This window comes from Mustelus asterias, chromosome 23 (genome assembly GCF_964213995.1).
Source record: "Mustelus asterias chromosome 23, sMusAst1.hap1.1, whole genome shotgun sequence".
NCBI classification, from domain to species: domain Eukaryota; kingdom Metazoa; phylum Chordata; class Chondrichthyes; order Carcharhiniformes; family Triakidae; genus Mustelus; species Mustelus asterias.
Genome location: NC_135823.1, coordinates 23,837,603 through 23,864,647, shown reverse-complemented (window position 1 = coordinate 23,864,647; position 27,045 = coordinate 23,837,603). Strand labels below are relative to the sequence as shown.

Here is a 27,045-nt window from a genome sequence, read left to right as displayed (position 1 = left end):
ACACTTGTCAGATAACAGACAAAATAACCTAATGTCAGGGCCTAGCAAGAGTTGTCCTTCAAGGTTGAAGCTGGGTCATCTGAAAAGGGACCAATGCCTCACTTTCAGAACATTTAATGTTTGCCAAGAGATTTTTGTTGGTGCAGACTCGATGGGCTGAATGACCTCCTTCTGCACTGTGGGATTTCTGTGATTTTTGTTAGCTTAGAGAATACATTATTTTCAGAGTACTTCTGTCTTGCAACAGGATTTAATTTTGGGGTCTCAGTTTTAAAGCTGATACAAGTCAATAAATGAGACCGATTACAAGCTTGGATAATAAATGCGTTCTGGGCCCCTTCAGTGACGAATAAGATGCTGGCGGCCATTTTGACTAGGACAGCTGAACAAAACAGACGGTATCACATCAGCTGCCCAGTCCCATATTAGGGCCCCCAAAAGGCTTCACACTTCTGGCCACAATGTACTCCTACCCGTCTTACTTGGGAATTATGTCTGAAAATAGTTTTGTTCATTATTTCACCGATTTGAAAAGAAAACTCCCTTGAAAGTGTTTGTTTGATTTCTGCCATTTGACGTGCTTTTCATTTCTAAAACCCCACTCGAGACGTACAACACAGACAAATTCAAATTATAAACGATGTGTACACCATCAAAAGAGCTGCAGTGGAAAAACCAATCTAACAGCGGGCACATAAGGCTAGGCTGTCTTTCACAACATTAATTAAAATTGTGTTTGCTGCTTCTCGGGAAGCTAGAGGTTAATTAAAAGGCGGCGAAACAAGGGCGATAGTTGTACTATAAGAACTAGTTGCTACGGTTACAAGCGCGCACTACATTCTGTGGAAGTGGCCTACCTGTGACTGAAAACTCTTGTTCTGATAGCTCTGATGCATTCTGGTCTCTCTTAACAGGTGGAAAGTGCAGAGTCTCACATAAGTTTTTCCCTTTTACAGACCCAATGTTAGGGCATGTGGATGTTTTGAATACTTTGTGTACATACTGAAAAGACTTCAGCTTTGGGAATAAGATAATATCACAGCAAAAAAATTTGGTTTAAAAAGAAATTGGTTTTGGGATGAATTACTTCAGAGAATTTATCCGTGAGACTGAAGAGAATGGTGAAATAATTTGGTTTGATTTGAAATGTAAGGGCTGGCCAGAAGTACCTGTTGTCAAAAAGGCTTTCCATTTTCCTCCATTTGCTAATGTGATCTTAGCTGTGGATCCCACTGAAAATCATGGCAATGCCTTATTATTTTCCCTCTGCAAAAGATTAAGTGACTTTTATTGATGATGTTAGGCACCAGTGAATATTTTCTGATGAAATCTGAATGGCTTTTAAAAGCCCAGCTTGTTCAACAGGGACACTTCTGGTGCATTATATTTTTGTTGATACTATTAAGCTCCTACAATACTTAGTTTTAGACATATTCTAAATATTAATCAGTTCTGAGCCAAAGACAATCCTCTTGGTGGGGGATTTGATGTAGTTTGACTGATTCTGGGCACAAATATCAACTGCGTCCACTGAGCATGCTCAGTGGCACGGCGCATTGTGGGAATGTGTCTGGTGAGATGGTCAAGGGAGCCACCATTCCCACAATGCACGAGGCTCCAATACATGAAGAGCATATACTGTAGTTCCACTGACGTGGATTCAAGTGCAAGTGGTTCGCATTTTCCCTGCAAAAGAGGCCTTATATGAATCTCTGCAGTTAATACCAATATGGAGGGAACTGCGAGTGGCATTCAAAGGTTAGTTGTAATTGTCTGTACAACACATATAAGTATCTATTTACACAAATACAATGTGAAAATCTCTCTCCTCACTCTCGATTGTCGGTGATCACCTCTCCTCGGAAGGCATTCGGCAGTGAAATAAGTGCTCTCCATCAACACTAGTTTTCTTACTTAGTTGCCAACTAGGCAAAATACTGTTCAAGTTCACTGTGAATTTACATCTGTCCATCCCTGGAAGAGTTCATTAATCTCACAAGCTATAAATAGAGCTTAACCCTCTCATATGTCTGATCGGTCATATTTCCCAGTCATTGGAAAAGACACCATTCAGATATTTGATACAGGACACTAGTAGACCATTCTGACAACTGTACATCAAAGTGCTTCCCCTGCCCCAGCTGAACCAAGTGAGGCCGAGAAGGAAGTAATCTGTGCTGTAGAAAAATACAATAATATAGTATCTCTTCTAAAACTTATGTTTCTCTTTTAATCAGCATGCTCCAAACTCAGACGATGCTCTTCACCTGAAGTTCAAGCTGAGACCTTCAACAGTCGCATGGTCAAACGTGACGTCAAACAACAGACAGTGGCCAGCACCACAGGATCCTAATCAGAGTAAGCCAAAAAATCTCCGGACTAGACAGTGAAACAACGTCATTCTATTCACTCATATGAAGTGCGTATACTGTTCTTTGTCCGTGCCTGCGGGAGTCCTGCTGACTGGGGACAAGGTCTGCACGCTTTCCCCAGACTGGTGGGCATTGCTGAAGGCCTGTTCTGGCAAAAGAAAAAGCTATGGACCGGAGGAAGGATGGCCATCTTTGCCACTTCTTGGGAAGTTCCAACGCTTTGCCCCCACTTTGTTTAGTTTTCCCTGAAAGGTCTTGGAATCTTGATGCCACTCCACCTTGGTTTATGCCTTAGCAAATGATGGGCACACCATCGGTGTTGAAGATCATGCCCGTGGTTGGCTCGTAGGTTCCAGCCAAGTGGTACAAGTCCTCACTGTCTTGGTATTTCTTGGTCTTTGCCATCAGCTCATACTGGTCAAGGTTGACCACCTGGCACTTGTGGGAGATGGTCTGGACGTCATTTTCGTCAATGTGCGAAGATTGGTACAAAGCACGCTGAGGAGGGAAAAGGAGGAACAATATGATGGAATCTTACAGCACAAAAAGTGTCCCTGTTGGTTTGAATACAAAATTACACTAATGTGGACAACCCAGCTGTGCTTTGCTTTTGCACTAGAAGTTTGTGAAAACTGTGATATTCTGGTTACACTTGCAACCATCTGAAAGGGAAATAAAATCTTGGCCACAATCACTCATTTTTACCTATCCGCGAAGACCATTTAAAACCAGATCTGCCTCCAGGGCACAGCACCCTGAGAGGAGGCACACTGATAATTAATCACACTGGATGTGTTAGAACTCAGTGACACCAACTCGCCCAGACATTCGGGAATGTCAGTTCAGTGGAGAGGTCAGGAAGGTAAGGGTCCAGGACTCGCAGGGCTTTAGACCTCATTGTCATGGAGCAGGCACAGTGGCTCACTGGTAAAGGCCACATAAAGTCTGAGGATAGAATAAACAGGCAAATCGAGCTACTCCAAGCATTGCACGGTGAACCAGACTCTCAAACAGTCCTTAGGCCGCTTGTTTGCACATGTCGCCTCTTCAGGCATGTGTAGAGGGTATCTCATTCGTCTGTACCTAATATGCCTGTCACACGCTTCCTGTCTGGCATTTTGGGGTCCTAGTAATAACTAGCTTAGTGTCTGAAAAATGAGCACTGCACATCCCGATCTCTATCCCCTAAATTTGGAGGTTTGGTCAGTCGAATGCAGTACACATAAGTCTTTCCCAGTGGCTTGGGGAGTTAACTCTATGAAGCAAGTGAATCACACATTCTAGGAACTGTAAAACCTGGTTGGCCCCCACCCAAATGTCAGGAAGGATGCCACCGCTGGCATCAGCATTGTCACGTTAGGAAAATTGCCATCCAGTGTTCCCGTGCTGATAGATGTCTGGAGGCTGGAGGAAGACCCGATTAGATTTGCCCGTTATGTCCTCTGATGTTGAAGGGGTTTGAATACCAACACTCACTGTCAGACCTCATTGATGAATAATTGCGAGTGACCAATTGTGGAAGGTGCTGAAGAAAATGGGGAACTATTAACTCACATGGAACCACATCCCAACAAAACATTTAAAGATTATTTTTGTCACAATTAGACTTACATTAACACTGCAATGAAGTTACTGTGAAAATCCCCTAGTCGCCACACTCTGGCGCCTGTTTGGGTACACTAAGGGAGAATTTAGCATTGCCAATTCACCTAACCAGCATATCTTTCGGACTGTAGGAGGAAACTGGAGCACCCGGAGGAAACCCATGCAGATACAGGGAGAATGTGCAGACTCCACACAGACAGTGACCCAAGCCGGGAATCGAACCTGGGTCCTTGGCACTGGGAGGCAGCAGTGCTAACCACTGTGCCGCCCACAAAACATATTTGCTTTCAGGAGAGAGAGCAGACAGAACACTGAAAAGAGAGAATCAGTAGGTTGATAATTATTATACCCACGATTTTCTAACTGGTTAATAGTGTATATGGTCGGCTGATAAAACATTGCAATCAGGAATGTGGCTTGACAGAAGGTGAATGAAAACCTTAGTGGTAACAGTCAGATACCAATCCACGTGCTGCTAATCTGAATGCCGCAGTCGTACTATAATCAGTAAAAAGGAAATCGTTCCCCCGCAACTTGCAATATTCATTTAAACTTTGGAGTCTATTCATTACCAGGAAATGACACGGCCAGGAAATAGCTATCCTGTCCCCAGGGGCGTTAATGGGTTAAAGGTTCGAGTCTGAATTCGACCAAAGGGTGCTTTCCAAACTCACCTTGCCATCGTTGAGTTTTTTGCCCAGGTTGGTCTCTTCGGGGTGGTAGAACCATTTCACTCGCACCACCATGTTGTTGCCCCAGGACTCCCACATGCTTTGAATCCTACCGATGTACGGCAAGTTGGGGCGTCCGGCAGAGAGGAAGACAGCGCAGTCTCCAAGGCGAATGATTTCTTTGCCTCTGACAATAGCTTTGTAGAAGAGCTTCTTCGCTTTCCCCTTCATTCCTCTCCTCTGCACAAAGATGAGGCGTGTTAATCATTGCTCGCAAATAATTGTTAGTATAACATTAATCGTGGCGTTTGCTTTCCAGCTCGTAGATTGATGATGCAGAGGTATGAAATGTAAGGATTACTTAAGGAGGACAGTTTCCTGTGTTCACTAAGGTGAGGGTGGGGCTGTATGTGTTACAGCAAGTAAGATTTTTCAAACTCTGTAGTTAAACATTGCAAATACAAATATTACAAAGCCTTGCTAAAGCCCTTTCTTTTAAACTTGATTATTGACAGAAACTGATGCTCGACACAAACCAGGCTGTGAATACAGAACTGGGTGAAAAGATTCCCATTAATAAGTAACTCCATGTACCTGCAGTACAAGACAAAGGCAGGAATTCTATAAAGAGCAGGCTTCTCGAAGGAGCGCAGAGCTTTCAGCAGCTGCCACTCCAGTTCAAGTTAAATCAGAAACAATACTTTGAGGCAATTTGTTCTGCCGAGTATTGTCGACTATTTCGTCTCCTCAAAGGGAGTTAAAGCCAGTGCTCAGAGGAACTTGAAAAAGTCACATCTCTGCCAATCTAGCTTCAGATTCTGGGCCTGATTTTACCATTTTGAGTCTAAGTGCCAAATCTGGGCGTCAAATAGATCCGCGCCTGGAATCCTCTTTGCAGCGCGGCCATACGCGTTTTGCCAGCTCCAGTCCGATTCGCGCTGTGGGCGGGGCTTAGCGCTGGCGGACCGATCGGAGCTCTGAACTGCGCATGTGTAGTTCGAAAAAAATCTGACAGAGCGCGCCCGGGCGCGAAAGAAAACAAAAGCAGAAAGCGGAGAGAGCGGCTCTCTGATGGTCATCCTCTGGTCGGGGGGGGGGGGGGGCAGGAGGAGGAGTGGGTGGGGACCCAGATCATCCTCTGGTTGGGGGCGGTTCCGCTGCCAGTCTGCGGCCGATTGGTGGGGAGGGAGGGGGCAGGGGGGGTCCGCCGCCACTCTGCGGGCGATCCCTCCTCCCCACCGGAGGAACGAATCCCTCCTGCTGGAGTGGACGTGCGGCCGTGCCATCCCACAAAACCTTCAGGATGAAGCGATTCCTCGCTAAGAAGATGAAGCAGAACCGGCCGATTCCACAGTGGATCCGCATGAAAACCGGCAACAAGATCAGTACAAGTCCAAGAGGAGACACTGGAGAAGGACCAAGCTGGGCCTGTAAAGGGGTACACCATCACTGGTACACTACCAGTCACAGCCATCTCTCCCGCTCTCTTGCCCCTGCAGGGAAGAGTAATCTGTGACTGGTAGTGTACCGGTGATGGTGTATCCCTTTACAGGCCCAGCTTGGTCCTTCTCCAGGTCTCCTCTTGGACTTGTACTGATCTTGTCGCCAGTTTTCATGCGGATCCACTGTGGAATCGGCTGGTTCTGCTTCATCTTCTTAGCGAGGAATTGCTTCATCCTGAAGGTTTTGTGGGATGGCATGGCTGCACGTCCACTCCTGCAGGGGGGATTCGTTCCTCCGTTGGGGAGGAGGGATCGTCTGCAGAGTGGCGGCGGACCCCCCTGCCCCCTCCCTCCCCACCGATCGGCCGCAGACTGGCAGTGGACCCCCCCCTCCCCCCCGACCAGAGGAGGAGCTGGGTCAGAGAGCCGTTGCAGGCTCTGACTCTGCTCTTCGGAAGCTGCAGCGACGACTTCAGACTTTTATTTTGCAGCGCGGATGCGGAACGGGCCAGAAGACGGTAAAGTGGGATTTGGCGGTAGAGTTGGGCGCGCGGTTCATTAAGTCGATTTAAATGTAAGCAAATGCATTTAAATCGTCGGGCCGCCCTGAATAGGGTGTCGGTAAAGCCGCGATCTGCTCGGAATCGGGTGCAGATTGCGGTATAGGCCCGGCGCCCAACTTTACCGCGATTTCGTGCCCAAAAACGAGCGCGAAGTTTTGGTAAAATCGGGCCCTCTGTATTTTTCAGTATCAGTGGATCACTACCATCTGAACGTCATTGCTTCAAATATATGCAAATAAAAAAAATGTTTTCTGTAATGATAGATAGAATCGAAAACTCCTAAAGTGACACAAGACTTGTACTGAACCTTGGTTGGACCACACTTTAGTGTGCAGATACAAGGGCACTGGAGAGTGTGCAGAGAAAGTTTATAAGGATGTTAGCAGGGATGTGTGGGTTTACATGTCAGGACTGGATTGATAGGCCGGGTCTCTTCCCTCTTGAATAAAGAAGGCGGAGAGTGAGTCTTTAAAATAATGTAGGCGTTTGATAGACTAGACATCCAGTAAACGTTCCCACTTGCGGGGAAGAGTAAAACACCAGGCGATTAACAAAATATCAGCACCAGGAAATCCAAAAGGAAATTCAGGAGAAACATCTTTACCCAGAGAGTGGTGAGAATGTGGAACTGGCTCCCACAGGGAGTGGCTGAGACATAATATAAATGAATTTAAGGGAAAGCTAGAAAAGCCAGTGAGGGAGAAGGGAATATCGGGTAATGCTGATCGGTAAAGAAGGGTGGGAAGAGGCTTGAGTGGAGGCAAGGATTAGCTGTGCCAATGATGAGGATGGCAACCATGAGCAAAACCCCAGATTGCTGAACTGGCGAGACCAGTTTGAGAGTTTGGTCAGAAACACGGGACTCTCCACTTATAATTACAGACCAGAAAGGAAAAGAACGACTTGAATTTACATAGCACCTTTTGTGATCATGGCACATTTCAAAGCACTTTACTGCCAATGAGGTAATTCTTGCCGTCACTGTTGTAATATGGGAGGCACAGTGGCCAATTTTCACACAGCAAGATCCCACAAACAACAAACTTGTTTTGCTGATGTTGATTGAGGGAGAAGTATTGGCCAGGACACCATGGAGAATTCCCCTTGGAATAGTAATGTGGGATCGTTTATGTTCACTTAAAAGGACTCATTGTGCCTCAGTTTAAGCAATGATCCAAAATGTGGCACTTCTGACAATGCAGCACTCCGTCAGCACTTCACTGGGCTCAAGACCCCAGTGTGAAAGCCACAAGGGCCTGATTCAGAGACAAGGGAGTGCTAGCCAGGGCTCACACTAATAGGAAGCCTGCCTTATCACAATCACACGTTCCAGTGTTAGGCAGAGGAGGGCAGCAAAAAGGTCACATGATTGGTTTGAGATTTTTAGATTGTTCGGACTTGATTCAATTCCACAGGAATTTCGTTCTCTACGAGTCAGTCATGGGAGAGTTGGCAACACAGTTGATCTCAGGAAGGGTTAATAGGAGCAGCCAGGAGTGGGAACCTGAGCAGCTGGTTCTGTTGTCTAGCCGGAGGGTGCTCAGGTTAATTGTTAACCTGGGTGGGAACAGCCTGTTTAGCCCAGAGCTAGGACTGAACCTGGGATTTTCCCAGTTGTGTGAGTCAGTGCAGAGCCTGTCAGCTAACTTACCCGCTGAGCTGTTGCAGCAACTTGTACGAGGGCCGGGATCTTCCTGCCCCACCCAGCCCCGGACTCAATAGGCTTCCAGCTGGCCTGCCAGCAGTGGATCCTGCCACGGCAGGGCCAGGCAATCCCAGCCAATGACAGTAGGAGGATGGTTAACCTGCCCTATAGTGATCCTATTGCTAACGCAGACATTGTACCCATTGACCAATAGAACTATACCCCAGTACAGCTTTCGGAAACCTCACAGACTGGGCTGCTGGAACCTCACAGAGGTGACGTTATGTAATCTCAAAGTACAGGATGAGGCCATTCAGCCCATCTGTACTGTGTCGACTCTGTGAAAAAGCTATCCAGTGTCCTGCTCTTTCCTCACAGCCCAACAGATTTTCCCCTTTAAGTATTTATCAGATTCCCTCTTGAATGTTACTAATAAATCTTCCTCACTGTGAAAATAAATGGTCTTCATCTCTGCTCCGGCTCTTTTAGCAATGATCTTAAATCAGTTTTAAAATTTAAATGGCCTCTCAATTTCCTGTGACAGATTGTTCAGGTTCTAGCCAATTTGAACCCGAGGCTGTAACACAGGCTACAGGAAAGCTGGACTTTTCTCCACAGAACACATTTCCTGGGTTTGTGCCCAGACACACTGTATCCTGGACAGTCAGTGCACCCTCACTGGACTGCATGCTTGTGGGCTGCCTATCGGCCCGATCTCGTGTCATTTGCCATCCCCAGGTGATAAACAGGGAGAACATGCAGACTCCGCACAGAGAGTGACCCAAGGTAGGAATCGAACCTGGGGCCCTGGTGCTGTGAGGCAACAGTGCTAACCACTGTGCCACCCCCGACTCCACCAAATCCTCACTGCTCCAACACCTCTTCTCCTTCACACATTCACTCTATCCTACACAAGCCCCTCCCAAGTCTCCGTTAGTCCACCCAGATCCTCCCACGCCCTAACCTAGGGGCGGATAAGCTGCGATTCTGGAACCACACGGGGCTTTTCAACATTTCACTATCTGTTCCAGAAACAGAAAATCTCAAAAAAATTAAGTCAAGAAATGTGAGAGCAGTACTGTTATTGTGGGATAAAATAATTATGCTGCACTTTACGGTTTCAACTCATTATTTGAATAAATGCTCACTGTGCTGTAAATAAAGCAATTTGAATGGTCTAGCAACATCATGGTTATAGATAGCATCCTTGGTTTGAGGAGCAGGTTTTATGGTTGCTACCGTTATTATTTTGAACTAAACTGAGATGATGAGTTATTCTGAATGTGCTCCTAGAAATGTTATTTCTAATCATGAGAATCAATATGCATTTTAAGTTAAAGTCCATTTTAAAGATTATTTTATTAAGTTTTTAAAAAGACAAAAACATGATATTTCAGAGATAGGTCTATTTTAACTTTGATTTTCTTTTCTATTGATACTTAAATTCAATACATATATTTTATGTATTGTATTTGCGAGTTGCCCATTTGGTTTAGAAATGTCAAACTTTAATCTTGTTGCATCTGACAGTTTTTATTTGAGGCCAATTTTCTTTAAAAGGTTGGTCAGTTTAAAAATGGTTTTAGGTTTATTCATTAGGTGTTGGAGCAGTGAGGATTTGGTGGAGTTGGGGGTGGCACAGTGGTTAGCACTGCTGCCTCACAGCACCAGGGCCCCAGGTTCCATTCCTATTTTGGGTCACCATCTGTGCGGAGTCTGCACATTCTCCGTGTTTATCACCTGGGGAGATCGTAGGCTTACATTAACACTGCAATGAAGTTACTGTGAAAATCCCCTAGCCGCCACAATCCGGCACCTGTTCGGGTACACTGAGGGAGAATTTAGCATGACCAATGCACCTAACCAGCACGTTATTTGGACTGCGGGAGGAAACTGGAGCACCCGAAAGAAACCCACGCAGACATAGGGAGAATGTGCAGACTCCACACAGACAGTGACCCAAGCCAGGAATCAAACCTGGGTCCCTGGCGCTGTGAGGCAGCAGTGCCAACCATTGTGCCACTGTGCTGTCCCTCTGCTGAGTCCTATCCTAATCCCTCTGACTACCAAAGACACTTTTGAAGCTCTCTAAGCAAATGGCCTTCGATCATTTTATTAAAGAATTAATATAACCTCTTAAAAAATGATGCTAGTACTGAAAATATTCTGCCTTTTTAATCACCACAGTTCACTTCCTAGCTTTCAGCTGGAGGCCCGTTGATTAAATAGGTTATGATATTTCAGCTGTACTCATCTTTATTTTTAAGATATGGATAATATTTTACCTGAGTCGGTTTCCCAAACCATTTCCAAAGTTGTCTGGCAGGAAGAAAGGCGGCAATTTTGGGCCGGTTTTCCACCGAGGGCAGCCGTTGCCTTTTGGCGAGCTCCTTTGTCGTTGGCAGATGGATGCCCTCCCGTTTCTTGGGCTTACTTTTGCCCTTGCTCTGCTGCTGCTTCTGCCTCTGCTTCTGGGCCTGCTGCTTGGGCTGCGGCTCAGTGGGCAGGCGGGCCTGTTGCCCCGTTGACGCGGCGGGCGCTGGGGTGGACTGATAGCTGGACTCCTCGTCGGAGCTGCAGGACGAGTCTTCGTCCGTGGTCGAGGACGAAGAGGACGAGCTAGACGAGGACGAGGAAGAGGACGAGGAACTGGAGGAGGAAGACTGGGACGATGACGATGCCGGCGATGAAGCTCTCGAACTGGTTGTACTGCTGCTTCTCTGAGCCTCTCCGGCATTGTTCTGTCGATCATCCTCACCGTCAGACTCGGGGCTGCTACTGCTGCTTGCACTGCTGTCCCCATCTTCCTTCTCTTTGCTTTTTATTTTGGTTTTAGTGTCAGAATTGTTGCCAAATGTCCCACCAGAGTAAGCAGCTCCCACACGCGGTTCCTTCTTTGCACCCTTACATTTGGAGGGTTTCTGCTTGACATCACTGCTCCCAGCCGTTGCTGGGTAGGTCAAGTTGAGCATGACTTTGTTATCCATCTTGCCCGTTAAGTTTTGATCTTCCATCATCATTGCTTTGGTCTTCTTCGTTTTGGGTGACATCACCCCTTCGTGGTCTAACTTGATGAGAATCTCCGCCTCCAGCTGTTTCCTTAGTCCCTTCCCGACCGTCCCAAATTCCTGACCTTCTTCCTCCGCTTTCTTCCCCTTCTTTGCTTTGACGCTCGCTCCGGCGTTCTCGGAGGCGACGAACGAGTCCAGCTGGCCTGGAGGCTCGCCATACGCCTCCATGGCCAGAACGTTCCCGAATACGGGAGAGGGGAAGGCGGGCGACTGCTGCTGTGTGGTTTGTTTCGGGACGAGCCTCACTTTACCCACTTTCTTCTTCTTCTCGTTGGTGACTCTGGGCGGAGCTCCATCAACGTTCCTCTTTTGGAGACACTTCCTTGTGGTTTTCACAACATGTTTGCCCTGGATGTCTGCATCGGCCTGACCCACCACCAGCCCAGAAACCTCAGTCTGATCTGAGACTGCGTCAGCTCCTAAATGAGTGGAAGAGAGAAGGAGAGAAACCTCTCAATTATTTCATGTTTTCTTTCACTAGTTTCCTCATCCGAAGTGCTGCGAGCCGTCTCAGAGAGGCAGGAAAATCCCCACTGCTCTCATCAGAGAAGGTCAGGAAGTTCCCAGTGACACGGGCTATTGGTTATCCCTCAACCACATCACTAAAAAAACACATTACCTGGTCATTTTCACTTTGTTATTTGTGGGATCTCGCTATGTACAAAGTGGCTGTGGTGGTTACTACATTACAACAGCGGCTTCACTTTGAGCCTGTTCCCTGCTAGCAGACAGAATTTTGGTCAGCACAGGGGCGATAGCACAGTGGTATTACCACTAGACTAGTGATCCAGAGACCAGGGTAATGGTCCCCAGTTCGAATCCCACCACGGCAGATGATGAAATTTGAATCTAAGTCTGAGGATGACAATTAAACCATTTAGGGAAGGAAATCTGCCATCCTTAGGGTGCGGATTGAGTGGATTGGCCATGCTAAATTTCCCCTTAGTGTCAGGGGGACTGGCTAGGGTAAATGCATAGGGTTATGGGGATAGGGCCTGGGTGGGATTGTGGTCGGTACAGACTCAATGGGCTGACTGGCCTCCTTCTGCACTGTAGGATTCTAAGAAATTTCTATGAAATTACCCAGTCTGGCCAACATGTGACTCCAGATCCACAGCAATGTGGTTGACTCTTAAATGAGGGATGATCCAAACAGCTCACTATAAGACTGGAAACTGCAATAAAGGTTAGGGACATGGGAACTGCAGTAGACCCTCTAGTCTGCTCCTACGTTCAATTTAATAATTGTGAATCTGTATCTTCATCCTTTTTGTATACCTAACTGGAACATATCAAACTCAGCTCGAGGCCTCAGCAGTTTGCTGAGGAGAGAGTTACAGATTTCCACTACCCTGCTTGTGAGGAAATGCTTCCTGACGGCGATCCCTTCACAACAAGTTACCTCCACTATCTAATTAATGATCCACTTACCAGCTTTCCCCTTGGCGGATGCTTTTCTCCCGCGGCCTTTGTTTTTGGCTGCGCCATTATCGGTGCCCTGAGCACTTGCCTCCTTGCCGTCCACGGTATCTTTGCTGGATTTGCGGCTCTGCCGTTTGGTGTTGGGCACCAGCAGGGCAGGCGATGGCTCTGCACCTGTGAAGAGGAAGCCAGTCTCTGAATCAGACACTGACAGACATAGCCACTTTTAACTTTTGTGCTACTCGTAACAGCAAAAGATTCAACGAATGGAGGAAATAAAAGGAAAACGCAAGGAGTGGGGGGAATGGCGTTTGTGCCTGGACGTGACATCACTGCACGCTCCACCAGACAGTGGTCACTGCTCCCAAATCTCAGGGACGCCTGTTACTCGAATCTAACAGACACGATTGCAAACCATTGGCAGCCAGAGTCTCTCCTATTCTGGAGAGTAGGATGGTGACGACAGAGGTGGGGAGAGAGGGGCGATAAAATCACTTATTGGACTCTTCTGCCTTCCAAAATGTCTTAGTGACCAGAGGACTACGTAGGATTGAAGGGAGGAGTTGAGAGGGGAGAATGGAAATGTTACGGGCAGAAATAAAATCTACCATCAGTTATCTATTGTGTTTACTGTCACAGTAGAGGGATCCCATTCTACTGTTCATTTGATGCTCTCTATTCAAACCAAGCTAACCTACTTTGGGTTGGTGGAAACAGCCTTTATATCACCACTGACTCCAGTTCTCATTTATAACTTAACACAAATCCCCCAACCGCTGATCAAGAAAAAGCGAGTGCAAAACCACCGCAAAGTCCCTTTCGAGCCATTTGAAAAGGTTCTTGTCAAATGTCACAAGGCCATCCTTCTAACGTGAGTGGACGCAGTTTGATTTGAGGCCATCGGTTTTACGTACATTGAATCTTGTAGTCTGGAGGCAGGAGGCGAATGTGGGAAAGCGGAATGCGCCCAGTGTCCCCATCATCAAACTCCACCGTGATCAGATCCTCATCTTCATCCGGGTCTGGACTCCCTGAACAAATGGGAGAAGCAGAAGGGGAAAGAGGGTTAGGAGCAAAGCTAAGGGAAGGTCTGGAGATCTGGGTTGTAGCTGGAAGGGAATACATGGGCAGTTGGGTACAGCACAGTTAATGTCAGATAACATGTCATAGTAGTAAACAAAACTAGAAAATATACTCCTCTTCCCTTCTGTAGAAGAGTCTTATGGACTCGAAATGTTAACTCTCTTTCTCTCTCCACAGATGCTGCCAGACCTGCTGAGTTTATCCAGCATTTTCTGTTTTCATTACAGAAAACAAAATTGGAAGATGATCTGCTCTAAAGTAAAGCGAGGACTGCATGAAGGGTGTTGGAAAATCCTCATAATGACATGTCTGACAAACAGGAACTTGAACGCACAATCTAGGATGATGCTCTGGTGCAGTACTGAGGGGCTGCCACATTGTCGTGGCACGGTCTTTCAACACGGGCATCAAATTGAGACCATACCCGCTCCCGTAAGTAAATGTGAAAGGCCCCCAAAGCCCCATTCAAAGGGGAGTTCTGGCCAATAGTTATTCCTCATCCAAAACTAAAAAATATATTATCTGGTCATCGTATTGCTGGTTGTGGGATCTTGCTGTCCAAAAAATGGCTGCCGTGGCTTCCACTTTATAACAGTGACTACACTTCAAAATGACTTCATTGTCCACAAAGCACTGGGGGACATCCTGAGGCTGTGAAAGGTGCTATGTAAATGCACATCTTTCTTTCTGGATCACTAACCTGTTGATGGATTGTTATTCAACTGGTTTATTGTGATGGTTTAGGAAAGATGAAAACAAAGCGTATCTTTCGTACACTCATGTCTAAGTAGGTCCAATAAGAAAATCAGCATTTGTGGAGCTGTCCTTAACAATGAGTGTTTGACAACTGTATCAACACAGCAGAATTGGTGAGCTTGGAAGGTGGTTATTCTGCAGGGTACAGTTTGGAAGCTGGGAGGAGCTGCTCTTATTTTGCACAGTCCATTAACTGGCGGCATTTACCGAGCATTAAGAATCCGCCCCACCCTAGGCTTGCCAGGTGAGCATCATTGGGAAGGAATGGACAGGGTACGCAATAATAACAACTCTGCAGTAAAACAGGCACTTCACAGGCATGCTATAAAACTAATCTGACACTGAACCACATAATGAGATATGAGGAGGGGGGAACCAAAAGCTTGATCACAAACATTAAATCTCAAAGAGAAATGGGCCAAAATGAGATACAGAAAGGAAAGGAAACAAAGAGAGGCTACAAAAGTGATGGTCTCAGGTCTGCAGTAGCACCTAAAATGCACATGTGAATGGACACAGGGTAAGTCTGGTTACATGGGTACAGCAGAGATTCTTAAAGTCTTAGCCACGGGAAATGTGTGTGGGGTTATGGGGATAGGGCAACTTTGAATCTTGTATCTAAGGAAGGATGTGTGGCCCTAGAGGGAGTCCAGAGGAGGTTCACAAGAATGATCCCAGGAATGGAAAGCTTGAAATATGAGGATTGTTTGAGGACTCTGGGTCTGGACTCGATGGAGTTCAGAAGGATGAGGGAGGATCTCATTGAAACTTCCAGAATACTGAATGGCCTGGACAGAGTGGACGTGGGAGCGACTAAGATCCAAGGGCACAGCCTCAGAGTAAAGAGACGACCCTTTAGAACTGAGATGAGGAGGAATTTCTTCAGCCAGAGGGTGGTGAATCTATGGAATTCATTGCCACAGAAGGCTGTGGAGGCCAGGTCATTGAGTGTATTTAAGACAGAGATAGACAGATGACTCTTGATTGGTAACAGCTTCAAAGATTACATGGAAAAGGTAGAAGGGGTTGAGAAACTTATCAGCCATGACTGAATGACAGAGCTGACTCGATGGGCCGAATGGCCTAATTCTACTCCCAAACCTTTGGTCTTGTTGCAGGGGATGGGGGGTGGCTGAGTAAGTGGGGGGGGGGAGCTGAGTAAGATACTCTATCAGAGACTTGTTGGGCCAAATAGCCTCTTCTGCAATGTAGGGATTCTATGAACGAGGAGCAATCTTTTTAAAAATATCAGTAAATAGGAGGGAAAAATAATAATTAAATGCCAATTTAGAAGTGGATAACCGGGAAGGAGTCGATACGATGTGGTGTTGGCCAGCTGTGGAAAGTTGAAGCGCTTCATTCAATGGGGAATAGACTGTTATTTGAAAAGGAAGGATGTGGGGAGGCACCAGGGAGAAGGCTGGAGAATGTCACTAAGTGAGCTGCTCATTCGGAGAGCTGCTGCAGCCGTGATGGGCTGAATGGCCTCCCACTGCGTTGTGAAGGTTCCCTGATGTGGAGTTATGCTAAGCCTTTGGTAACTTTTTCATTCAACCCTGGATTTTTAATGAATGCTGAAAGCGATTTCCAAATAAGAACCATGTGGACTCAAGCTCAGGTGCTGCAAACAGGAATTCCTGGAATAATAAAAAAAACTCTACCATTCTCTTAGTTAAATCAGGGAAAAGTCTATCAACAACCGATCATTTGAGCACAACGTGAAGTATGGTGCTGTCAGGTTTTAAATTTAAACCATTGCTCTGGAAGAATGTAGCATGCATTTTCTGATTGGATGTTTTGTCTCTGGTTATAATCATACACACGTGAGAGTTCGCAGTGAAAATTAATATTACACCTCAAGTGAAAGCGTTGCCTCGAGGCTGCTTTCTGGAACCACTTAAAGCTGGAGCTAAACAGTGTGTTACTGAGCGGCGTAGAACATAGAGGTCCAGGTTCCATCCCAGCTGTGGTGAGTTAGCTGATCTCAGGGTGGGGGTGTGGGGAAGGGGCAGAGCTGGCGGCCACAGTACATTGGGATTCAGCATCCTTGCTAGAAAAGGGAGCAGCTAGCCAGGGTTCCTGCTCCTGATTGCTAACCTTTCTCTTCAGTCAGCCTTGGACATGAGGATGTGATCAGACTCATCGGTGATGCCTCCTGAGGTCAAATAACCTGTTTGGACCCTCACTGCCCAGACTTACATCAAAGAATAGCTCCTTAGAAGAACAGGGCCAAAGCTTCCGAATCCTCTTTCCAAATCTCTCTGTCTCCCTCTCCTTTGAGACACTCAAAGGGGAGGCGATGCACAGTGGTATTGTCACTGGACTAGCAATCCAGAAACCCAGGGTAATGCTCTGGGAACCTGGGTTCAAATCCCACCACAGCAGATGGTGAGATTTGAACGCAATAAAAATCTGGAGCTATAAATCCAATGTCGATTGTTGTAAAAACCCCATTTGGTTCATTAATGCCTTACATGTGACTCCAGATCCACCGCAACCTGGGTGACTCTAAATGCTTTCTGAACGATTAGGGATGGGCAATAAATGCTGCCCACATCCCATAATTAATGAATGAGGTACCTCGGGATGTTTCAACTATTCTGAAGGCACTGTAGAACGCAAGTTCTCGGTGTGGTATTGGATGTTGGCTGGAGCCCAACATTATCCCAGGATTTTAGCTCAGTTGGTTGGACAGCTGATTCATGATGCAGAGTGATGCCAAAAGCGTGGGTTCAATTCCCGTACTGGCTGAGGCTATTCATGAAGGCGCCGCCTTCTTAACGTTGCTCCTCGCATGAGGTGTGGTGATCCTCAGATTAAGTCATCACCAGTACTTTCTGTACTGTAGGGTTTCTATGATTTCAGTCAGCTCTGCCCCTCAAAGGAGGGAGTAATCTATGGCCAGCTGGGACTTAAGCTTTACCTTTACTAGCGGGTGAAGGTTAAATTGAGCAGCTGACTGACATTCTACTCCACTGCAACCCAACTCGTGAGGGAAGAAAAGGTTCAAAAGGTTCCAGTCATCCAAACAGATTTTTAAAAAATCATTCGTGGGGCATGGCCGTCGCTGGCTGGCCAGCATTTACTGCCCATCCCTAGTTGCCCAAGGGCAGTTAAGAGCCAATCACATTGCTGTGGCTCTGGAGTCACATGTAGGCCAGACCCGGTAAGGACGGCAGATTTCCTTCCCTAAAGGACATTAGTGAACCAGATGGGTTTTTCTGACGATTGACAATGGTTTCATGGTCATCAGTAGATTCTTAATTCCAGATTTTTCTTATTGAACTCAAATTCCACCATCTGCCGTGGCGGGATTCGAACCCGGGTCCCCAGAACGTTAGCAGAGTTTCTGGATTGATAGTTTAGCGATAATACCACAATAATGTTGGAGACGTCTCAGTTCTGACAAGGGCAGACCATCATCCTGGGTGTAATATCTCCCTGGGATTGCTAATTTCTCTGCAAGATCTCACTCTAGTGACGTCCATGGAATACTACAGAAATCTGGAAGCGTTGCAAGTTATGAAGGAGTTCTGCTGGGTAGAGTAAACGGAGCCTTATACCACATTGAAGCAGTTGTATGTGTGTGTGTGTGTGTGCGTGGGGGGGGGGGGGGGGGGTGTAAAGTAATTCTGTTCGGAAATCAAAGGCGTTTTATTTTTTCTGCCTTTCTAATGGAGATGATTACAGTTGTAGCTGCTGTGTGAACACTCAGCGTGTTGTGTTGTGTTGTACTGGATGCCTTGCACCTCTCTCCAGATGTCATTAGCCACCATCTTGAGAATCCCCTCAGCAGGAATGAAGATCAGGTCTGAGATTTTTAAAAAAAATAGCTCTGAAACCTATTTTCAACACATTCCTAATCCAATCCAAGAGAGATTTTAAAAAAAATATACAGGAATGTCGCCAAATGTGCTTTTGGCTGCAGTACAGGGGGAAAAAAAACAGTGGTTTTTCTGGTTCCTTTTATGTTGCCAGCTGCAAACGTTGGTGTTTCCCACTATAAAGGGAGCTGAGTATAGCAGATTTATGGCAATAATTAGAGGATAGCAGTTATCACAATGTCAGCGCACCATGATAGATTCCTGTATCACATTCAAGAGCAAAGCGATAAATCTGCCCTGATAGCAAACGGCCCAAACACTTTTATATAAAAAAAGTTGCAAGCTGCGAAGACCTTCCTGTCAGTTTTCGGAATCACTTAGCCATATTGGGCACTCCACTTAAGTGCAAGTTCCTTAATGATGATTTATTCTAATCAATAGATTGGATCAAAGGGTTGTGCAGCAACCAGGAAAAAGCAAAAGGAAAACTTCTTAAAAGAGGACCTTTCCTAGTGTAGGATTTATCATAATGCATATGAATGATCTGACAGGTTCAGTGAGTGCTGAACCCAGTGAGATTAAAGTGAATGCTAATTTCTGTAGGAATCTCAGTGGATTTTGTTTTATTTGCTCCCGGGATGTAGGCGTCGCTGACAAGGTCAGCTTTTATTGCCCATCCCTAATTGACCTTGAGAAGGTGGTTCATCTTCATGAACCTCGGCAGTCCATATGTAGGCACATCCACAGTGCTGTTAGGGAGGGGGGGGGAGTTCCAGGATTTTGACCCAGCGACAGTGAAGGAACAGCGATATATTTCCAAGGCAGGGTGGTGAGTGACTTGGAGGGATCTTGCAGATGGTGGTGTTCCCATGTGTCTGCTGCCTTTGTCCTTCTAGATGGTGGAGGTTACAGGTTTGTAAGGTGTTGTCAAAGAAGCCTTGGTGAGTCGCTGCAGTATATCTTGTAGACGGTACTCACTGCTACCATTGTGCATTGGTGGTGGGGGTGAATGTTGAAGGTGGTGGTTGGAATGCTGATCTCGCTGAACAAGCAGGCTGCTTTGTCCTGGATGGTGTCAAGCTTGAGTGTTGTTGGAGCTGCACCCATCCAGGCAAGTGGAGAATGTTCCATCACACTCCTGACTTGTGCCTTGTAGACAGTGGAGGCTTTGGGCAGTCAGGAGGTGAGTCACTCTCTTCAGAATTCCCAGCCTCTGACCTGTCCTGTAGCCACAGTATGGCTTAATATGGCTGGTCCAGTTCAGTTTCTGGTCAATGTTGATTGCTGGATGTTGACAGTGGGGGTTTTTATGATGGTAAGGCCATTGAATGTGATGGGAAAGGTGGCTAGATTCTGTCTTGTTGGAGATGGCCATTGTCTGGCTCTTGTGTGGCATGAATAATTCTTGCCATTTATCAGCCTGAGTTAGGTCTTGCTGCATACTGGCACAGACTACTTCATCCATAAGACCATAAGATATAGGAGCAGAATTAGGCCATTTGGCCCATTAGGTCTGCTCCGTCATTCAATCATGGCTGATATGATTCTCATCCCCATTCTCCTGCCTTCTCTCTGTAACCCTTGATCCCTTTTTGATCAAGAACCTATCTATCTCTCTAAAGACTCTCAATGACCAACACTCAATCCAACCAGGTTGATTCAGTATCTCTCCCAAGTGGATGTTTTTTGAAGTTAGGGCCTCGACCAGTGACTCCCAAAATTTTGTATAAGGGATGTTTGGGCGGGGGGGGGTGTGGCAAGAATAAAGCAAAGCAGCCTGAAAAAAAAACAGGCATGTTGAAGGCAAGCACAGAGGCTGCCTGTGTGGAACTTCTTCACTCCCCTCACCTTCCAAAGAACTGTCATTAAAAAAACCCTTCAGGTGATGTATCATGGGATGGCGTAGCTGGTCCCAGGCCCCTCCCGACAAGACTGTCTGCTTCACAACCACCTCAGAGTTCGTGACACCAAAACTTATCCCATGACCCCCACTGAGGGTCTTGACCCATGGTTTGGGAACCCCTGACCTAGACAGTTAGTGTTGGCTAATTATTGGTCAAGACATTGTCTTATCTCTTTCAGAAGAGATCATAAACAGAAGCCCAGTTTGCCCTCTCAAAGTGGATATAAATGTCACTGTATCAAAAAGCATGGTATTCTACCCAATATTTATCCCACAACCACTATTACTTAAAACATAACAATTTATTCAGTCAATATCTCATTGCTGTTGGGGGATCTTGCTATATGAAAATTGACTGTCACACTCCTACACTAGGACAGTGTCTACACTTTAATCATACTTCATTCATTGGCATGCCCTGAGGTCCTGGAATTTGTTATATAAATTCTGCGTTCTTGGTCTGGTTAGTCACAGACTCATATTTTCAGTGGCTTGTGATCGGGTATCAGTCAATCATTTCTAACTTTCCCTGTCTGGCCCAGGAATACTGGGCTGGACTGCACGATATCAGTTAACAAAGTGCAGGAAGGGAGTGTGTCTGGAGTCCAGGCTCTATCTGTCTGCACTGCACACTCACTGGATAAACTCACTGCTGACCGAGTCCTGAGCAAATTACTGAATTAGCCAACTGGACAACACTCCTGCATTGTCCAAGTCTTTTTATGTTCCACTGCAGACCTCCCCTCATCTCTCCTTTACCTCCTGACACGGTGGCACAGTGATTAACACTGCTGCCTCACAGCGCCAGGAACATCGGGTTCGATTCCCGGTTTGGGTCACTGTCTGTGTGGAGTTTGCACGTTCTCCCCGTGTCTGCGTGCATTTCCTCTGGGTGCTCTGGTTTTCGCCCACATTCTAAAAGACGTGCAGGTTAGGTGCATTGACCCGAACAGGCGCCGAAGTGTGACGACTAGGGAAATTTCACAGTAACTTCATTGCAATGTTAGTGTAAGCTTCACTTGTGACTAATAAATAAACTTTACTTTGAGCCCATCTTCACTCTCCTCTTCTCATCCTCTGCTCCAACTCCCCTCTCCTGTACCTCCCACTCAATTCCCCACTCTACCCCTCTCCCCTCGCTCACCTTCAACTCCCCTTCCCTCCCCACCATCGCCTCCCTACTCCCGACTACTTACCCTATCCTCCAGCTCCCCTGTAGCTCCCCTCCACCTCCACACTCCATCCCCCCTCCTCTCCTTCAACTCCCCTCTCCTCACTTTCCTATAACCCCCTCCCCCCCCTATCCTCTCACTGCCCTCCCCTCTCTTCTAACCCCTTTCCTTCTCTTCCCCCCTCTTCTCTCACCCCCTGCTTTGTACCTCATTCTGCTAATGAGGAATGTGGAAAAGATGGAGAGCTGTTTTTTGTGCTTGAGGGGAAATCAGTCTGCATGCAAAGCAGAGCAGATCCTGCGATCAATGAACTTCAAGGCAAACGCATTAGAGCCTTCATCGCTGATTCAGCACTAAGCCTCACTCTTAGACTTCCCACACGGCAAGTTTGGATGTCAGTAAGTTTCTCATTGATGACAGTGTGACAAGACAGGACTTCCATCTTGCCGTTCAGTGAGAGTTACAAATAAACAGTGACAATACCTCTGACCACGGTTCCTGGGTAGAGGCAGCGGTACTGTTGGCTCCAGTAAGCAGCAATTCGGGTTCCCTCGGGCAACAGCCTCACAGAGGAGGGCTTAACGTCAATGATCTGCTTCAGAAGGATATTAGAAGAAAAACAAGATATCTAAAATTAAAGCTGCGTTTAAATTTCAGGTCAATTACATTCTGACAAAGTAAAGGCTGATCTCAGCAGGAAGGTGATATTCTCAGGCCCTCGCTGACTGAAAAGGTTGTGCTTTCGGAGCACGGCAAATCAATTCATCCAGTAACACGGGACAGAGTTTCACTAACATAGAAACATAGACGATAGGAGCAGGAGGAGGCCATTCGGCCCTTCAAGCCTGCTCCGCTATTCATCACAATCATGGCTGATCGTCCAACTCAATAGCCTAATCCTGCTTTCTCCCCATAACCTTTGATCCCATTCGCCCCAAAGGAGACGGGGGGGCGGGGAGGTGGAGGGTGCGGTTAGTGAAACTCTACCACCTCTCAACCTATACCTGCCCCACAAGGGGAAACATTTGGTCCATGTTTACTTTATTAATCCCTTCTAGTATTTGATATACCTCGATCAGATCCCCTCTCATCCTTCTAAACTCCAGCGAGTATAAGGCCGCACTGTTTAATCTCTCGGGGAATTTTACTGATGGTGGGATTGAAATTAGACAGGCCACTGGGCCCATTGAGATGAGCTGCCAGTCCAGTCTGAGGAAGCTTCCAGCTAAATGAAGGCAGCCTCCCGTGACAGCCTGGTAAGTGTGTATGGGGGGAGGGTTATTCTAAAGGAAAAAGGGGTCCGCAGGCAGGGCAGGGCAGAGTCCCACAGTCCAAAGGACGTGCTGGTTAGGTGCATTGGCCATGCTAAATTCTCCCTCAGTGTATCCGAACAGGTGCCGGAGTGTGGCGACTCGGGGATTTTCACAGTAACTTCATTGCAGTGTTAATGTAAGCCTACTTGTGACACTAATGAATAAATGATGCTTAATTTAAAGTTGTACCAAAGACTTCAGACGCAATGAGGAGTTTTGAGCCATTTTAATCTGGCAGCTTGCTCCCTGTCTGGGCTCCAAATGAGTGATTTCACTTTGCTATCTGCACACCCAGGACTGAGGAAAAGCTGACATCAGGTGGTAACTAAGTCAAGAAGTGTGTGGGGAGAACACGTCCAAAACCAAATCTTCGAGGAACTTTATCTGTCATCAAAAACAGTTAACAAGCCTCTCACCGCTTCCTGCAGGAGCTGTTCCAAGGAGTAGATGTGAGGACGGTTCCCCCTCTCTCCCTCTACAACCACACGGTATCTAGAATAGAAATGTTTGCGTGTTAGGAGCAGCAGAGTGTTTACACGAGACTTGTTGAAGAGGGTTTGAAATAAAGGAGACTGGGCTCGAATCAAGTCCAGGATTTGTTATTTTAATCTCAATGGGAGATCACTTATTATTTACACTGCCAAATAAATACAATTGTCTGTTTCCCTAGTTTTATCCAATAAAGTCCTGTTTTCTGTGTACAGATAATATGAAGGACATTTTGTAGATCACTACCGAAGTGTTATCATCTGAGTTGAGTGACCCTGTCAACTGCTCCATTGGTTAATGCCAGAAGAGTGGCGCCCATACACAAACAGATCTCAACTTTGTTCCACATGACATTGCCCCACTGAATCTCCCTCTGTGTGTACAAACAAAACACATGTTTATATCTCCCCGCTCTCTGTTCCAGAAGGTGATGACATATTGTTGTATATGAGGACAGAGGGGTCTTACAGAGTTAGTTACATGAAACAGAAAGACATTTCGACATTCACTCAGTGCGTCCAAAGTACTCCAAGGCAGTTCTGGCTGGAATGAAATGGTCAGAGCTTCTTTACTGAAGGAACACTCAACAGGGGTTTCACTCTTTGGGTCACTTCAGTTTTATATAAAAAGATTATGTATAAAAAGGGTTATACCTCTCTACATATAGTACCTTTATGTTTATTTGGAATCACGAGCTTTCGGAGTGCTGCTCCTTCGTCAGGTTGACTCACCTGATGAAGGAGCAGTGCTCCAAAAGCTTGTGCTACCAAATAAACCTGTTGGTCTTTAACCTGGTGTTGTGAGACTTCTTACTGTGTTTACCCCAGTCCAACGCCGGCAATCTCCACATCATAGTACCTTTAACACTGGAAAAGACTCTCATCTACATAGCGCCCTTCATCCTCTCAGGGCTTCCCAAAGTGGAGCACTTCTAGAAATATTCCCACTGTTTGCTGTGACAAACTCAAACAGCCAATTTGCACACAACCAATTCCTAGAAACAGCCATGTTATCACGGCTGCGTGATGTGGATTGAGGAACAATTATTGGCCAGGACACCAGAGAGAATTCCTCGGCTCTTCTACAACTAGCACCATGGGATCATCCAGATTGCAGACAGGCTTTGCTTAAACATCTCACCTGAAAGTGGACACCTCTGACAGGGCAGCGCTCCCTTCAGCACTGCACTGGGGCATCCATTGTTATTATAAACTCAATCCCAACCTTTTGACTTCGAACAAGAGCTGCTGCCACTGAGGCACAGCTGGCCCCAGATGTAGTGCTGCTATTCTGGCACAGGCTCGCTCTGCTCTGATCCACACTGCGTTCCTATGCACACTGCATTTATTTTTGTTTCAAACCCTCTTTGTTGAAAATATCCCTTGAAGTTGAAAGTTAATCGTTTGAATTGAAGAAGATGAAATGTATTAATTTGTTTTGGACCTATTACAGGACAGTCATTGTTTCTGTTGAGTTCAATCCTAGTGCATATCAGGCACATGATTGCAGCATGGTATCACAGTTACTTCCCCATAATGCAGCTATTGAAACCAGGCAGACATAACGCGCAACCAATCTACTCTCCCCAGACTCATTAGGATTCTTTCATTTCTTGCACTGGATGTTCGATTGGGGAAAACGCTTTCCCTCTGTCTCAGACACGAAGGACAGACATGGTTTGTGAATTACATCAGGGGCCCGTCTCTCACTGCCCCGGAGTACAGGACGGCTGAATCACTCTCGTCAGCCTTGACTTAGTCAGCAGCACGCTGGGTCAGAAGGTCGCAGGCCCTGCTCTCAGAGACCCGACAGCGTAACATAGGCTGCTAAGGGAGTGCTGCTCTGTCACAAACACTGAGATGTAGAGATGCCGGCGTTGGACTGGGGTGGGCACACTAATCTGCCGTCCTTATCCGTCTGGCTTACATGTGACACCAGAGCCACAGCAATGTGGTTGACTCTCAATTGCCCTCCAAGGGCAACTAGGGATGGGCAATAAATGCTGGCCAGCCAATGACGCCATGTCCCATGAATGAATAAAAAAAATCTCAGGCAAGCTGGTAAGGGGCACCTTAAGCACTGGTCCCTCTGTTGGGTACTCGCCTCTGAGCAGCCGGTCCGTCCCATCATTTTGGAAAATCCTAATCAGCCTCCGAAACTTACCTTTATCAAGGCCCAACTTCTATTAATCCCTGTGCTCTGTCCACCTCGACAGCACCAGGGCTCTCCTCGATATGAACAAAGAACAAAGAACAATACAGCGCAGGAAACAGGCCCTTTGGCCCTCCAAGCCTGTGCCGCTCCTTGGTCCAACTCGACCAATCGTTTGTATCCCTCCATTCCCAGGCTGCTCATGTGACTATCCAGGTAAGTCTTAAATGATGTCAGCGTGCCTGCCTCCACCACCCTACTTGGCAGCGCATTCCAGGCCCCCACCACCCTCTGTGTAAAAAACGTCCCTCTGATATCTGAGTTATACTTCGCCCCTCTCACCTTGAGCCCGTGACCCCTCGTGATCGTCACCTCCGACCTGGGAAAAAGCTTCCCACTGTTCACCCTATCTATACCCTTCATAATCTTGTACACCTCTATTAGATCTCCCCTCATTCTCCGTCTTTCCAGGGAGAACAACCCCAGTTTACCCAATCTCTCCTCATAGCTAAGACCCTCCATACCAGGCAACATCCTGGTAAACCTTCTCTGCACTCTCTCTAACGCCTCCACGTCCTTCTGGTAGTGCGGTGACCAGAACTGGACGCAGTACTCCAAATGCGGCCTAACCAGCGTTCTATACAGCTGCATCATCAGACTCCAGCTTTTATACTCTATACCCCGTCCTATAAAGGTAAGTGTGGTGAACCATCGTTGGTTCACCACTGGGGGTTGTTACTATGTTACTGTTGGGCTAGGGTGTTGTTACTGTGGGGGTTGTACTATGTTGTTGGGTTAGGGTGTTTACCTGTTATAAGAGTTATCATGGCACATTCCAGTGGGGTCCCGCCTCCGGTGGCGAGGTATAAGACCCCCTGCTCCGGCAGGACCCCTTCAGTCTGAACTGGTGTATTCGTGTTAGTAGTTCCATTGTTACTCTATTAAAGCCTTCAATACCGAAGCCTTGGTTCCATGTGCTTATTGACGCGCATCAGTAAGCATACCATATGCCTTCTTCACTACTTTCTCCACCTGTGTTGCCACCTTCAAGGATTTGTGGACTTGTACACCTAGGTCCCTCTGTGTTTCTATACTCCTGATGACTCTGCCATTTATTGTATAACTCCTCCCTACATTATTTCTTCCAAAATGCACCACTTCGCATTTATCCGGATTAAACTCCATCTGCCACCTCTCCGCCCAATTTTCCAGCCTATCTATATCCTGCTGTATTGCCCGACAATGCTCTTCGCTATCTGCAAGTCCAGCCATCTTCGTGTCATCCGCAAACTTGCTGATTACACCAGTTACACCTTCTTCCAAATCATTTATATATATCACAAATAGCAGAGGTCCCAGTACAGAGCCCTGCGGAACACCACTGGTCACAGACCTCCAGCCGGAAAAAGACCCTTCGACCGCTACCCTCTGTCTCCTATGGCCAAGCCATAGGAATTGATTCTAACCCTGGAAATGGTCACAACCTGAGGAATGAGCCATTTTTCTCGACTGGAAGCTAGCAGCGTAAAGTGTGCCCATGTGGGTCGTGGAGTAACTGGGCCA

The 27,045-nt window shown here is 46.7% G+C and overlaps 1 protein-coding gene across 14 annotated transcripts in view; it reads right to left on the bottom strand.

Moving 5' to 3' along the window:
* Positions 1-201: 201 nt before the first annotated feature.
* The window catches only part of tnrc18 (trinucleotide repeat containing 18), a 163,640-nt gene continuing 136,796 nt past the window's right edge, over positions 202-27,045 (bottom strand). For 11 of the 14 annotated variants that reach the window (XM_078240109.1, XM_078240112.1, XM_078240114.1 and 8 more), the window contains 7 exons: positions 23,259-23,334; positions 22,013-22,121; positions 13,706-13,822; positions 12,801-12,998; positions 10,584-11,788; positions 4,652-4,888; positions 202-2,870 (listed from right to left, as the gene is read on the bottom strand). In XM_078240109.1, the coding sequence (XP_078096235.1) occupies positions 2,664-2,870; positions 4,652-4,888; positions 10,584-11,788; positions 12,801-12,998; positions 13,706-13,822; positions 22,013-22,121; positions 23,259-23,334 (2,149 nt within the window). In that variant the 3' untranslated portion in view covers positions 202-2,663. The remainder of the gene's footprint in view (positions 2,871-4,651; positions 4,889-10,583; positions 11,789-12,800; positions 12,999-13,705; positions 13,823-22,012; positions 22,122-23,258; positions 23,335-27,045) is intronic. The other 3 variants (XM_078240113.1, XM_078240119.1, XM_078240123.1) reach the window with 1 other exon arrangement.